General features: G+C 37.9%; 3 protein-coding genes across 3 annotated transcripts in view; 2 read left to right on the top strand and 1 right to left on the bottom strand.

The window, feature by feature from the left end:
- Window positions 1–4,759, bottom strand: part of LOC119693006 (TWiK family of potassium channels protein 18) — a 132,877-nt gene extending 128,118 nt beyond the window's left edge. The window contains exon 1 of the mRNA XM_048622600.1: window positions 4,298–4,759. Within this exon, the coding sequence (XP_048478557.1) occupies window positions 4,298–4,532 (235 nt within the window). The 5' untranslated portion in view covers window positions 4,533–4,759. The remainder of the gene's footprint in view (window positions 1–4,297) is intronic.
- Window positions 4,760–5,460: 701 nt separating this feature from the next.
- Window positions 5,461–9,594, top strand: LOC105390364 (GTP-binding protein 128up). Its single transcript, XM_011561655.3, has 7 exons — window positions 5,461–5,651; window positions 5,818–5,938; window positions 6,324–6,499; window positions 6,700–6,939; window positions 7,614–7,782; window positions 8,326–8,578; window positions 8,843–9,594. Exons 1-7 carry the CDS (start codon window positions 5,610–5,612, stop codon window positions 8,943–8,945), a joined length of 1,104 nt encoding a protein of 367 aa, XP_011559957.1. The 5' UTR covers window positions 5,461–5,609; the 3' UTR covers window positions 8,946–9,594.
- Window positions 9,595–10,243: 649 nt separating this feature from the next.
- Window positions 10,244–12,530, top strand: LOC105390365 (centromere protein S). The gene is made up of 4 exons (XM_011561656.3): window positions 10,244–10,447; window positions 10,795–10,952; window positions 11,300–11,366; window positions 12,276–12,530. Exons 1-4 carry the CDS (start codon window positions 10,415–10,417, stop codon window positions 12,498–12,500), a joined length of 483 nt encoding a protein of 160 aa, XP_011559958.3. The 5' UTR covers window positions 10,244–10,414; the 3' UTR covers window positions 12,501–12,530.
- Window positions 12,531–14,515: the final 1,985 nt, after the last annotated feature.

Here is a 14,515-nt window from a genome sequence, read left to right as displayed (position 1 = left end):
CATTTTTTTCTGTATGATAAGGTCACATCATCATCAAAATGACGCAATCAAAAATTCTAGAACTCGGATCTCCAAACCACTGTTTTTAAGTTGTATCCTTATTTATTTTTTTGGTATTGTGGCCAACTACTTTAGAGGTAACAAAACAACACGAGGGTGTAATGTCTTGTAGTATATATAAGTAGGGGAAAAGGGGTAGTAACTGGCCACTTAAGCACCTTGGCCACTTTACGTGTGTGCTCCATCTAAATGCATGATCTGATTTAGGTGATTTATATATCTAATGATTCACTAGATCCTGTTGATTGTTTTTTTGATCATTTTGATAATCAATAAGAACTATTTATTTAAATATCTTTATTTAAATGAAAACTATCACTTTTGTGTAGTAACTGGCCACAAATTTTAGTAACTGGCCCACTTATTTTGCAGTAACTGGCCACCTAATATAATTAACTAAAATGACAAGTTTTAACCTTATAACTACTGCAAACATTATAAAAAACCTATTATAATTAATGTGTTATGACGTAGTATATGTGTTAACACTTAATAATGAGAAATACCTTATATTTCTTAACAAATAAACAGTTCATCGTCATCATTACGTTCTTGAACTAATTTTAAGATTGTATAAAATACAACTTGCTACATACAACGCACGGACACTGAGAGAGGACGAGAAGATGGTGTAACACGAGGTAGAGCTCGGCAAAAAAATAAGTACATCTTAGGGCTATCGGAGAGCGGTGGTAGCTCAGTCGGGTAAGCGCCCGCTTCTCACGCCAGAGATGCGGGTTCGAATCCCGGTGCTGACATGTACCAATTAGTTCTTTTAACTTAAGTACAATGTATACCATCACTCTTACGGTGAAGGAAAACATCGTGAGGAAACCTGCATGTCTAGATTTTGCACATCTAGATATGTGATCCCACCAACCCGCAGTGGAATGCCAGCATGGTGGGAAATGGTCCAAGCTTAGAAAGGCAGTTTAGACCTTGGGGATATGCACAAAGGTTCCATTCGAGGGAGCCAGGTGCAGGCACTGACACCCCCACACAGAATAGAATAGAATAGGTCTATCGGAAACCCTTAGAGAGGGGCACGATAGCCCTAAAGTCTGGCCACATGCTCTACCGTCGGGAGGGTAACAAACTGTCCCAAGGTGGCGTAGGATTTCTTGTCAACAAGACCCTTGTCAGCAACGTAGTGGAGATCAGTAGTGTGTCGAATCTGGTAGCGTACCTTGTACTCAAACTAACCGAGAGGGATTCCTTGAAGGTCGTACAGGTATATGCACCAACCTCGACACACTCTGACACAGAAGTCGAAGCAGTATAGTTACGAAGATATCTCTAGGGCTATCAAGTGTACTGCTAAGACCCAATACACCATTGTGATGGGGGACTTCAACGCCAAAGTGGGAGTACAAGAATGCAAAGAATTGAGGGTAGGACCCCATGGCTTTAGTAGCAGAAATCGGAGAGGGCAAATTCTTGTTGACTTCCTCGAATGAGACAGATCAGAATGGCTGTACTTGATGAATTCTTTCTATGAGAAACATCCCCGGAGGAAGTGAACATGGTCAAGCCCCGATGGTGTAGGACGAAAAATGAAATCGACTTAATTATGACTGACAAGCGGCACATATTCAGAGATGCCTCAGTGATCAATAGATTTTAACTGAAGTGGGAGTGATCACCGACTCCTTGGAGGCACTCTGAATATCAACTTCAAGCTGGAGAGAAGACGACTGATGAAGCAGGCCCTTCGTCCCACGCTGCACCAAATTGAAGTTGGCATGGCAACACCAGCTTCCAAAGAGAACAACAGAGCCGATTCGAATCGCTGCTAACCGAGGATACAGTCCAAATAGTGAAGACTGTTTGTGGGCTGGGCCACCATTATCTTGAAGAGATTTTAGCATATATCCTGAAACATAAAATAGTTCTCAGTAACTGGCCATGTAGTAACTGGCCACTAGAATACCTATGCCAGTTACTACTAAATATTGAACGATTTTTACAAAATTTATACCACAGAAAATGCTATTTAAAACCAAGGTAATAAGCTGTATTTTAAGTTAATTTACTTGCAAGTAGCAAATTGGGGTAACTGGCATAGGGGGGCCAGTTACTAAAAATACTATAAAACTGGAACCAGTAACTGGCCAAGACGAAAAATGCAATAAAAAATCAAATTAAGGATTAAATCAGTACAAATTATGATTGCTTAGCTCAAAATCTATCGTTGTCACTATTTAAAGTCACTCACAGAAGCTGGGGACAAAAAATATCGCCTCTCGAAATAATGTCTTCGCTTAACGTTTTCTTAGCGCACAACCATTTTATCAGACGCACTGTCGCCGACCGTCAGAAAATTGCGGGTATTTTGAAGACCAATCCTTCAAGCGGAATGAGTGTGAACTAAAATGAACGACAACTTACTAATGGTTAGTGTCAAGCCGTAACAGATGGCGTGCTGTCATCGTGTTTCTTATTTTAGGCGAATAAAAAGCTGTGTGGCCAGTTATTGGGGGTGGCCAATTTCACCAGTGTTTACCCTATTATACTTTATAACTGTACCTACCTAAAAAGTCAGATTCAGATTCCGTTTAACAAGAATTAAATCCAGTTAGTCAGCATTACAAGATTAATTCCTCCAATTTATCAAAATACCAGCGGCACATGTTGGTACGAAGAAGGCATCCCCGACATATTTTTAAATTATAATACCAGTAGGGATGTGGCAGCCGGGGCAAATATTTCATACGAACATCTGAATAAATAATTCGCCGGGGAATGTCGTCGGCTTTCACAAAGTTAACGTGGAACTTGGAATTAAACGGAAATTAAAAGGGAAAACTTGGCGCCATTTTTGTAGCTTCCTCTCGAATTAGAGATTTCACAATGGCGTATCGATGGTGACCTGGCGACAGACTTGAACCAATTTGGGCAGAAGTTCAATTGTGCAAAATTTGGGAAATGAGGAGGAAGTGCCATAATTACATCAAACTAAGGCCCAATTTCTCCATAGTCGGTTATCTAACCGACCAGGGATTGGTTAATCAATTATACGCCATCTCCATATAAAATTCTTGAAAGATGTGTCAAAACCACTGGTGATGCTCTAACCGACTATGGAAAAATTGGCACTAAATATAATATTTTAACTAAGTTTAGTTTAGCTGTCTTGGTATAAAATGATGTTGAAAATAACAAACGAGTAGGATTACCGAAGTTATTTAAAATTTCATAACTTTGATAAAAGGACTATAAAGCCTATGTACAGTTAAATAGGTACAATAGAAGTACCTACTTACCTACTTATGTACAAAAAACAATAGCAAACTTTGAATAGAACGACCTTTTGTTATTCTTTCATGGCGAAAATGTTATTTACTTATTTGAAAAATCAGAATTAAGTTCCACCTTAAAAACGTACCTATATACCTCGCTTTTCAACTTTTTTACCTGTAAAACTTTTGGGATTTCAGTCAAGCGTGCCTTGCCTACCCAACGATAATATTTTTATAATATTATAACTCGTTGTCGTAACTTCGGAAAAACGGCATTGGACCAAAGATATTGAGTAACCGGGTACTGTCTCCAAAATCCCTTTTTACCCCTTTTCTTTCATCCGTGAGGTTTTATTATGGACATAAGTTTTATATATTATGTTTGTAGGTGACGGCCTTAGGTCCAGGTAAGATATACCTGCTAAGTAGGTCATAAATTTGCTTTTACTCTTATAATAAGTTTATTTTTATCTAAGTATTTCCTACTAGTATACATATGATTTGATGCAGTAGGTACCTATGTACAGTACCGTACCTGTTAAATATGAATTGGAATTCAAAGGGCATTTGATCAGTATTGAGGCCATTAAATCTCCATTAATGGAGGGATAGCAGTTAACGATTAAAATGGTAAATACGTAGGTATAATACTCAGGTTAAAAGCATGTTGATTGGTCAGGGCTAGAAATTTGAGTATTAAAAAAATACATTAACTTAGTCTGAGACTAAAACCGAGACTGTCAGTTTATGTTTTTTTTATATACCTAATAATTAAGTAATCAGCCTTGATTGGCAATAGCTAGGCACTGCACTGACTAAGACTAAGTTTAAATAGATAATTAATTATAGAGAGTGTTAGCATACTTACCTACCTTTACCTAAGCTTTTATCCCACAAATAAATTTTATCCGAACCGGCATTACCAACAAACACGGGATTAGTCCAATAGGCACAAGAATTTACGAACTACCAAAAAAAACTATCCTAATCTATCGTACCTGTTATTGCCCAAAGCTCCTTGAGGCATTCTTCCCTCGATCTCTGTATGGCCGACCGCTTTTGCACCTCCGGTCCTGACTCCAGATACTCAAACAGCAGAGCACCCAGCAGGACATAGGTCACCACCAGGATGATAAGGCCCACTTGGGAACAAGCGGCTCTGAGGCACCCAACGGCCGCCCTTCGGGGCAAACTCGGCCGTTCACGATCGTCCAACGAGATTTCAGACGACATTATTTTCGTTATTGGAAAATTTGTTGTTAGGTCATTTTTTGGTTGAGTCCACCAGGGGATCGGTGTCTGCAGTTTTCATTTTCTGCGTAAAAGACTGCGTCGTTTTACCGCTGATTGATAGTTATTTAGTGACTAGATACATAATTAGGTAGGTACCTAAGTATTATTAAATGAATATTAAAATTTTATCTACGAACTGAATTAAGGTAGTCGCCGGCACATAAATAGACCTAGTATAAGTAGGGATTTAAAACTTCAAACAATACCTATGAGTACATTTTCATCTGTTTTGCTTAGAAGATGATAAATTTAAAACAATTTTATTCGCACTTATTTCCTATTCTACTTGGTGATTTCTAAACTAAAGCTTTCATACACCATCGAACACTTTACAATAATATCCCAGTTTCACTCCAATTTCACAACTTCATCCATTTCGAGTTTATTAATTTGTTCGGAAACTTCGCGCGAAGTAGAAACCCGCTCTCTCAGCAGGGTGGTTCTACCAACGACAACCTAGGTAGTACTACCGTATACACTGACGGTTACAGGCAAAACCACCACCACCGTTTGTAGACTATGCGCAAACCTACAGACAGCTCTTTTATTCGGATGAAGATTCACTTTTTAAATAACAACGCCATCTCTCGGGTGGTGGTGGTATTACAAGATGGAGTTGGCAACTAAGCAAAAATGAATTTTGACTGGCCTGCAACAAACAGATAAAATTCATTTTCGCTTAGTTACCAACCAAAAAATAGCTCCGGACTATATTTTTACAGATTTTATGATGATGATAAAGAAATGTTGTGATAAAGAGATCAAGACACGGGTGAAAAAGTAAGTCCAAGGAACATAATACCTACTTGAGGTCTTTAGTCCTTCTTCTGGAGAAATGACATTTCTACTAAATATTTTTACTGGCAACACCAGTTTCAGCTCGGCTGTTTCTCGAAAAAGTGACACGCTTCTGTTTAAGTTTATTTTACGTGATTTCTGTTTGAAAAACAGATTTATTCACAATTTTATTTATTGTTTCGTGTTTGTGTTTATATAAGATAGAATAAACTCACGAAAATGAGTACTATACTGGAGAAAATTGCCGGTATAGAGGCCGAGGTAAATAGAAGAGGTTATACATATCACCGAGTTAATTTCACTTATAAATAGCAATAAAGACTGTATTATTAAATCATTGCGTTAAATACACCTCAAATAGATTATGTTATGTTATAAAACCTTAATTTAAGCATTTAGCTGATACAAATATGATGTATTTTTACAGATGGCCCGTACTCAAAAAAATAAGGCTACAGCCCTTCATTTAGGTATTTTAAAAGCTAGATTGGCTAAATTGCGACGAGAACTGATCACACCGAAAGGAGGCGGCGGTGGTACTGGAGAAGGTAATTACTAAAGACCTATTTATCTGAGTAATACAACATGTACAATAGTTGGTGGGCAAATATTTTAATTTTCTGGGATCAATGAGCTCTAATATCTACACTTAATTACTATGGACCTGCTGATACTGATACAAAATGCACTATCACGAGGCAATACTTCTTGTGACCTTCTTGAGTGGTTCTTTTGCCAGTGAATGGTAGTTACTTTTCAATATCTAAACTTTTACATACACTCAGATAATCAACAAAGCTATCTTGGCTGTTAGCAAGCATTTTGAAGTAAAGTCCTACTATCTGTTCAAAGTCAAAACACCCTTTCTGATTAGTGAGTAGTTTGTCATATATTACAATTTACAATTCTTATTTCTACACATTAACATTCCAGGTTTCGATGTTGCCAAAACTGGTGATGCCCGTATTGGTTTTGTCGGCTTCCCGTCAGTGGGCAAGTCCACACTGCTGTCCACACTAGCTGGGGTCTACTCTGAAGTGGCAGCTTACGAGTTCACCACCCTTACCACTGTACCAGGGTGTATTAAATACAAGGGTGCTAAAATTCAGGTAATACTTTAATTTATTTCACAGCCTACAATACTTGATGATGAAATGTATCCCCTAATGATGTATGTTGTGTGGTCTTTTGATTATACTGGAAATGAACTATGGATTATATTGAAAAGCCAATTTACACAGTAAAACTTGTAGACTATTATATCTTACCATTAAATATTATATAACAATAAAAATCATTCTCATTCCAGTTGCTAGATCTTCCCGGTATTATTGAAGGTGCTAAGGATGGCAAAGGTCGTGGTAGACAGGTGATAGCCGTGGCTCGTACCTGCAGTCTTATCTTCATAGTCCTGGACGTGTTGAAGCCGCTGCAGCACAAGAAACTTCTAGAACATGAATTGGAAGGCTTTGGTCTCCGGCTGAACAAGCAGCCTCCAAACATACACTTTAGGAAAAAAGACAAAGGAGGCATCAATTTGAATATTACTGTGAGTATTTAAAATGTTTTTATTCATCTTAGTTGCTGTTGAGTCCCTCAACCATCAATAAGAAACCTTTGTGTGTCGACCCCGTGTCGGCAAACGGCGTGTCGATCGCCCCCCAACCCGTTGGTCTGATGATCTGCGGAAGGTAGCGGGAAGCCGCTGGATGCAGATGGCGGGTGACCGTTTGGGGTGGCGATCATTAGGAGAGGCCTATGTCCAACAGTGGACTACAGAAGGCTGAGAGAGAGAGAGAGAGAGAGTGTTGGGGCCTGTGGCACTCCTTGAGAGAGGCAATGTTCTTGAACTTCATGAGAGCTGTGGTATTTTAAGAAAACATTGTCAAAACAAAACATGAGCTTTAGACATTGGATACTATTTTTGCTATAAGTAACCTACACCAGGATATTACAGTACAAAACAACCCTGCCACTGCCTGCCACAAACAACACGGTGAAGGAAAACATCGTGAGGAAACCTGCATATCTAGATTTAGCACATCTAGATATGTGAACCCACCAACCCGCAGTGGACCAGCGTGGTGGGAAATGGTCCAAGCTTAGGAAGGCAGCTTAGACCTTGGGGATATGCACAAAGGTTCCATTCGAGAGAGCCAGGTGCAGGTACTGACACCCCCACAGTGAATAGAATAGAATAGAATAGAACCCTGCCACTTCCAGTGCCCCCAATCCGAGTTGGACCTGGAGACAGTCCGCACCATCCTGTCCGAGTACAAGATCCACAACGCGGACATCACGCTGCGCTACGACGCCACCAGCGACGACCTCATCGACGTGGTGGAGGGCAACCGGATATACGTGCCCTGCATCTACCTGTTGAACAAAATTGGTAAGATAATTAGAAAAAATTAACACACACATATTATGCAGTGATAGTCCTGAAAATATGATAGTCTTGTTGATTAATTTTAATTGAATTTGATTAACAATGCACACACATAGGTATAGGTAGGTGCGTAGAGTGCGACAGAAGAGGTGTGGCCAAAATGGATATTAAAAATGTACTTAACACATTATGTACGGCCATTTTTACCATTGTGTGTGTGCACAATTTTAATACGACTGATTTTATCCATGCGACAGCGGCGAACACTGTTCAGCTTTACATCTGTTGAAACCATGTCCAACAGTGGACTTGACAAGTCACTACCATCTATGTAGGGCGGAAATAAGTAAAGCCTTATGGCTTGATGAAATGATATGTGAAGATGCTAATGCGAAAACTCACTTTCCCCTGTCTTGTTTAATTTTATAGATGAATTTTTATAGACAGGGAAGGATGCATCGCCTACTCGCCGCTCTCGCGTAACCACGCAAACGATGTCAAACATCAAGTACACTTGCACTAAACATCCTTAACTCCCACTTCCAGACCAGATCAGCATCGAAGAGCTAGACGTAATCTACAAGATCCCACACTGCGTGCCCATCTCCGCGCACCACAAGTGGAACTTCGACGACCTGCTAGAGAAGATGTGGGAGTACCTGAAGCTGGTCCGGATATACACCAAGCCGAAGGGCCAGCTCCCGGATTACAACTCCCCGGTGGTGCTCCATGCTGACCACACGTCGGTCGAGGACTTCTGTAATAAGCTGCACAGGACCATTGTGAAGGAGTTTAAATAGTAAGTGGAAGAGTGTTTGAAGTAAAGGGGATGAGTGATCATGTCGGATTTTGTGGGCTGAAAAGATTTTGTTAATTAATATCCTTTGAAATCGGATCTGCCGTAGCTGAGCTATATAGATGAACATACACAAAATTTATACAATATGGTATGTCCAAATGATCTGGTATAGACAGTAAATAGTTTTATAACAATTTAATAATGGCCCCAACTCAGTGTCTTATGTAAAAAATTTGTTTTAATTTTATTTATTTATTCTTACAGTGCGCTGGTGTGGGGATCATCTGTGAAGCATTTACCGCAGAAAGTCGGTATCGACCACATCCTAGCCGACGAAGACGTTGTCCAGATTGTGAAAAAAGTGTAAAAAAAACTATAATTACTAAGACGAAAATGATATTTTGTGTCCAGTGTACAGAATTATGTTGTTTTTTTTACAAAAAACATAATTATGGTCTAACCAATATTATGTGTTAATTTTTGTTGTGAAATTAAGGTTCTACTTATTTGTAATATTATGGATGCGTAATTATAATGGGCATAGCTAAAATAAGGTGTTGTTGTGCATTAGCCGCAAAGTAATTTCGTAAAGACAAAACGATTGATACAAAACTGGGTGAATTTACTTTCAGTCTATGTTATTTTTGTGACGTCTGTACAACAATCCAAAATTAGTTACACAATGCGTGGAATTTTGTAAGTGGTTGAGCTGCAGCCTGATAAACCCATAGACATAATTGTAAAACTACCAAATGCAAAAAAGGGCTGCTTTGTCTCAATAACTGATAAATTACAGCCCTATATTCACCATGTTATCAAATCAATCACTATAGAATACTAGAGATGTAACGTAGTTATGCCATTTTTTTCACTGCAACATGTTTTATTGCTTTTAACTTTACCTACCTTCACGGTAAAATTAACTTTGTTTGCCCTACACGACGAATGTATGTATGGGGATGTTTATTTTTTATTTTATAATGTACAGAAACCTAATAAAAAAATATAAAGTATAATATAGTCTGTTTATATTTACGCCTAAGTATATAAAAATTCAAATTGTGCCCCTAGTTTTTCTATAAGCCAGCAAGCCAATATGAACATAATTATGCATTTCCCATAAAAGCAACTGGAACCTTACTTCCTACTACAGTGAAGAGCAGTCTGGTCTGAAATTATCCTGACTCCTCAGTATTTATATTTCTATCATTCCCATTGTTGAACCCAGCTAGAACTTTTGGATTCGGATTCCTCTTGCATCTCTCTTTAATCTAGGCTTTCCTCCTAGCAAGCCTCGCATATGCCACGGTGACCAAGGAACATAAGTACGTAAGTACTTCTCTAAACGGGAAGATTATTCCTAGCAATATGAAAGTAGAAGACAGCTTCAACAAGCTCAGACCTTCAGCGCTGCAGCGCAGCGTCACATCCTTAGAATCTTTTTCAGTGGAAATTACAAAATATCCTTAGAATACTGACAGTGTCAAAAGTAAATCGATTGATTGGTTTTTTGTCCTCAGTACATCACTATTTGCATTATACCTATTATATTCTGTGTTTTTATAGAACCACAGACTGAGTGTATCAGTCTGTCAGTGTCACTGTCACTGTCTCTGTCATTTTGTGTGAATGAAAGTTTCAAAGTTTGTGATTTGTTAAATTTGTTTTGTTTATTTTTGGTTTAATTACATTACAGTTAAATAATTAGGTACTTCAATTGTTGCTGCTTAGCGTACGTTTAATTTAGAAATTTTACGTGGTTATAATACTTGCTACTAGACGGTGTGGCAAGGAAAACTTGAAGTGCAAAAAGTTTACCGGCGGCGGCGTTAAGAAATGACGACATTTGAAAATCTTTCGTCTCATCAAGTAAGATTTTAAGTTTGCACGATACTATATTGTCATCGATGAAATAATACGTTTAGGCATGAACAAGATACTTACCTATTTGTCTAGTAAAGTGTACTTACCATAATATTCGAATGTTATAAGTACGTACACGCCATCTCTCGGTTAATAGCTGAACTGCTAAATTTAGATGGCGCCCATTTTACTGAAAGTGTTTATATCTTCGACTAGATGGCGCATTTTTTTCATAAAAGTATTTATGTTTATTACTACCTAGATAGCGCTATAGACAAAAGTTCGATAATGGACCGCACTTGAAAGTGGCGCTGTTGTCAACTGATTTATTTACTGCCTGTTGTTATTCGCAGAAACTTCGTGCAACGGTTCATCGAGATACGAAGTCAATTTGTTCAGAAACATGCCACCTACTTGGTTTAGAAATAACGAAGCCTGCGATGGAAGTTATTGCTGAACTGGTGTACAAGAAAATATCTGTTTATGGAGCAGATTTAGAGGCTTTTGCTAAGTGAGAATTTCATTTTTTTTTTGCTAAACTACCTTAATTTTTGAGATTGGTCTATTTGTGGCGGTTCTTGGGAGAGGCCTATAGACTGCCAGTGTTATATGTTCCAATGATGGTCATGATGATGAACAAACCATCAATGTTTAAATGAAAAATACCAGTTATTAGTAGTGAGTTTCACAAGGTTAAAATACAGTGTATAGCTACTTATTAAGATGACTGTAACTATATGACCTACAACGTAAAATGGTACCTACAGTGTAGGTACCATTTTACATTAGGTACTTATGGTGAATTATTTACAATATTGGAATGTTTTAAGGTGCTGAAATGAACATTTATACTTACAGGCATGCAAAACGACAAACCATTAATGCTGATGATGTTAAACTACTAGTTCGGAGGAACCCGACTGTGGTAAGTTATCAAAATGATCTACATACTTACTACTTACCTATACGGTCTCTCTCACAATGTGTTTTGAGTAGTTGTAAAATTTACTCCATCTTCAATAGGAAGTAGTACCTAGACCTAACACACACATGACAAAGATGTGTCTTATTTATTATACCTACTTAGTAATTTCTGTGTAAAAGAAAAACTCTTTCTGGGAATTATGACGTTTTACGATGAATAATTACCCACCTAATATATAATTTACTTATTTATATTTAGTGAAAGCTGATGATATCGTGGTTGTTCATTGATACATGTTTGCCCTGTACTTATAGGTACATAAATCTATACAAAGTAGGTACTACCTACGTACGTTTTTCTACATTTTACACAATGTATATTGTTTTAAATTTAACGGCATAGTGTACTGCGGATGCAGATATAATTTTTAGTTACTTTCATACACTAAATTAAGACTAATTTATCTGTTTTTATTTGGTTTCCTATTTCGCCGTGGCCCAGCTGATGGGATACACAGACGTTTTATTTATGCATTTGCAATTTGCAAGTGGAAAACGATATGAAATGAAACTATGATTATTAAATGTAAAGTTCAGATTTTCCATCCGATATTTGTGTTTGATTTAGAATACAGAATGTTTCAGCGGAATTCAATTAGTTTTATCTTTATTAAAATTTTCCCGTCATAAGAGTCTATTCCAATAACAACATAAACATGTATATTATTATCTATGTCGGTAGGCAGCGTTTGAAATGAGAAGCAATTTGTATAAAATTAAAAAAAAAAAACTTAGTAACAATAGTTGTTGTTGTTCGAAACTCCGTACACCCGAGTCCGCGTTGTTCTATGGAAACTCCTAACCGACCTCAATATGAAGTGAAAACCTTAAATATCGCACCTCCTTTCAGTTGGCCCATATATCGGAGCTGGCCGGAAACACAAGTTCCAAAGAAAAAAGAAGAAAAACAAGCACACCCGTTGCTAAGCAACGCGAGACGCCGGCGCCAAAATGGAAAGAAAAAGATATAGAAAAGTCGCCAGTCGTCTTCCGACCTCCGGAGAGGAAGGATGTGGAAGCGGAGCCAGGCATGGAGCTCGATGTCGACAATATGATAGATCTCACGTTCGAGTAAAGAAATTTCAATAAATGATGTTATTCGGTACGTATGTATTATTTTTATTTTAATGGTTACCAATTAAAAAATATATATATCTTGTGATATACGGTGCGTAGTATCGTACTAAATCAAGGGTAAGCGTAATTTTAGATATACAATTACAAACAAAAAAATACCATAATATGTACTAACAAATAATTATAAATGCACTTACAACGTACAGTATATTTGTTGGAGAGGAGACGAAGCTTATAATATGCCTTTCCGAATTTTCTATTCCCAAAACAACTTTCCTCATATAACATGAAACATCGAACCTAAGGCGTTGTTCACACAAGACCGTCTCTGCTCTAATTCAGCAACTTAACTGTCGCATGTAAGCTGAGTACAAATTGGTAGCCTGCCTCTGAATATTCAATGTGGCTGTCTGTGAACACTGGCCTAATGAGACCTAGCTAATTGACGTGAGAGGTTGTCCACGCGACATCTCCACGTGAACGCAGCCTAAACTTCAGCCATGTCCTTAGATCGAGACTTTAACTGTACTACCAAAAAAAACATTACACTGTTTAACAAGTGTTTAAAACGAAATTTTACAGATTTTATATACCTACCTGCGTTTGACAGCGCTAAACACCTGATAAATACTGTTTAAATTTAGTGGTAAGGCCCTAAAAGGCTAATTTAAAAGTTATCCGGTATAGGTGTCGAGAGAGATTCGTAATCTCAGGTTATCTTTCTGGGAGACAGGCGTTTATAATGTTACTTAGGAATAAAGGTAAAATGCTTTTTTATGACTTCTGCCTGCGAGATAAGGAAACTGTAGTATAAAATGTGTGATATAAAAAATACGGTCTTCCAAAACCATTCGCTTGGAACTTTACTTTTTGTAGTTGGAACTTTACGTTTAAGAGTAGGTAGTGGTACTAAACTGAAAGCTTTAGTAAAATTTATTATTATCATCGACACTGGACGATCTAACGTGCCTCTTTTTAACACATTGCGATGCGCGCGCGCACAAACAGAAGTACCTATAAATAGGATCCATTATCTTCAATTTCTCCCACAACATTTACCCTACACAGTTTTGATTACACAGAATCAGCGTTGGCCAGCAAATGCACTTATTTATTAATGAATAATGAATTATTCAAGTCGCAAATATAAGCGTGTTTGAATTAAACAGTAGCGTGCGTGGGACTCTATCTTATTTATTCAAATTAAAGGACACGTATGAAATCTTGGCTTACAAGGAAACGAAAATACATAATATAATTTGAATTTACATTACAATAAGAAGGTAGAACAGGGATTTTTTTAGATAAGTACCATGAATATAATAAAATTATGAAACCATTATTGAGCATATCTTTAATGAAACGATTTTAATGCGAGTCTATAAAAGTGCTTACGTAGCGTAGTAGTATATCATATTTTGTTATTTAGTAGGTAAGTAAGTATTTAAACAGCTTAGCCTATTTCCCACAGCAAGCATCGAACTGCGCAAAAACTTAAACAACTAATGGAGCACTAGCATTATGCTAAACCGCGCAACGATCCTAGTTATAACAACATCCTTCTTCATTCATACACGACAACGTCGCAAACGAACGCTGTCTGTCAAGCAAATCTGTCATTTATTGCCAACAGGCAGCCGCTTTCGCAACATTAACATTTTATTAACATTTCCCGGTACGTCATTAGGGCGAGATTTGAATATCTAGCGCGCGATCGCGACCGGGGACGAAAATGCACAAATTAAGCCGGTGATCCGATGGCGTAATGAGCTGAGCGGCGTAATGACGGGATCCGCAGAACAAAACAACGCTGCTTACCTCGTGGAGCGAGCGGCGAGGGCTGCCCAGTGTGGACACGGCTTGTCTTCATCACCAGGAGGGCAGTGGCCTGATTGGCAAAACGAGATTTGGATTGCAAAACGAGAAATTGTAAAAATACAGCATGTGGAAGGACGAGCTTAGATGTTTCAGGTTCCTGAATTTGGGTTTTGGTAAAGATGTGTTAACTGAAAA

The sequence above is a fragment of the Plutella xylostella genome, chromosome 8, assembly GCF_932276165.1.
Source record: "Plutella xylostella chromosome 8, ilPluXylo3.1, whole genome shotgun sequence".
Lineage (NCBI taxonomy): Eukaryota > Metazoa > Arthropoda > Insecta > Lepidoptera > Plutellidae > Plutella > Plutella xylostella.
This window is presented reverse-complemented; position numbering and strand designations above follow the sequence as displayed.

Bases quoted from the DNA above. Each gene is read 5' to 3' on its own strand.
- LOC105390364 (XM_011561655.3), top strand. From the start codon at position 5,610: ATGAGTACTATACTGGAGAAAATTGCCGGTATAGAGGCCGAG. The intron at 5,652-5,817 runs GTAAATAGAAGA...GTATTTTTACAG, and splicing joins TTGCCGGTATAGAGGCCGAG to ATGGCCCGTACTCAAAAAAA. The intron at 6,500-6,699 runs GTAATACTTTAA...TTCTCATTCCAG, and splicing joins ACAAGGGTGCTAAAATTCAG to TTGCTAGATCTTCCCGGTAT.
- LOC105390365 (XM_011561656.3), top strand. From the start codon at position 10,415: ATGACGACATTTGAAAATCTTTCGTCTCATCAA. The intron at 10,448-10,794 runs GTAAGATTTTAA...TGTTATTCGCAG, and splicing joins AAAATCTTTCGTCTCATCAA to AAACTTCGTGCAACGGTTCA. The intron at 10,953-11,299 runs GTGAGAATTTCA...TTATACTTACAG, and splicing joins GATTTAGAGGCTTTTGCTAA to GCATGCAAAACGACAAACCA.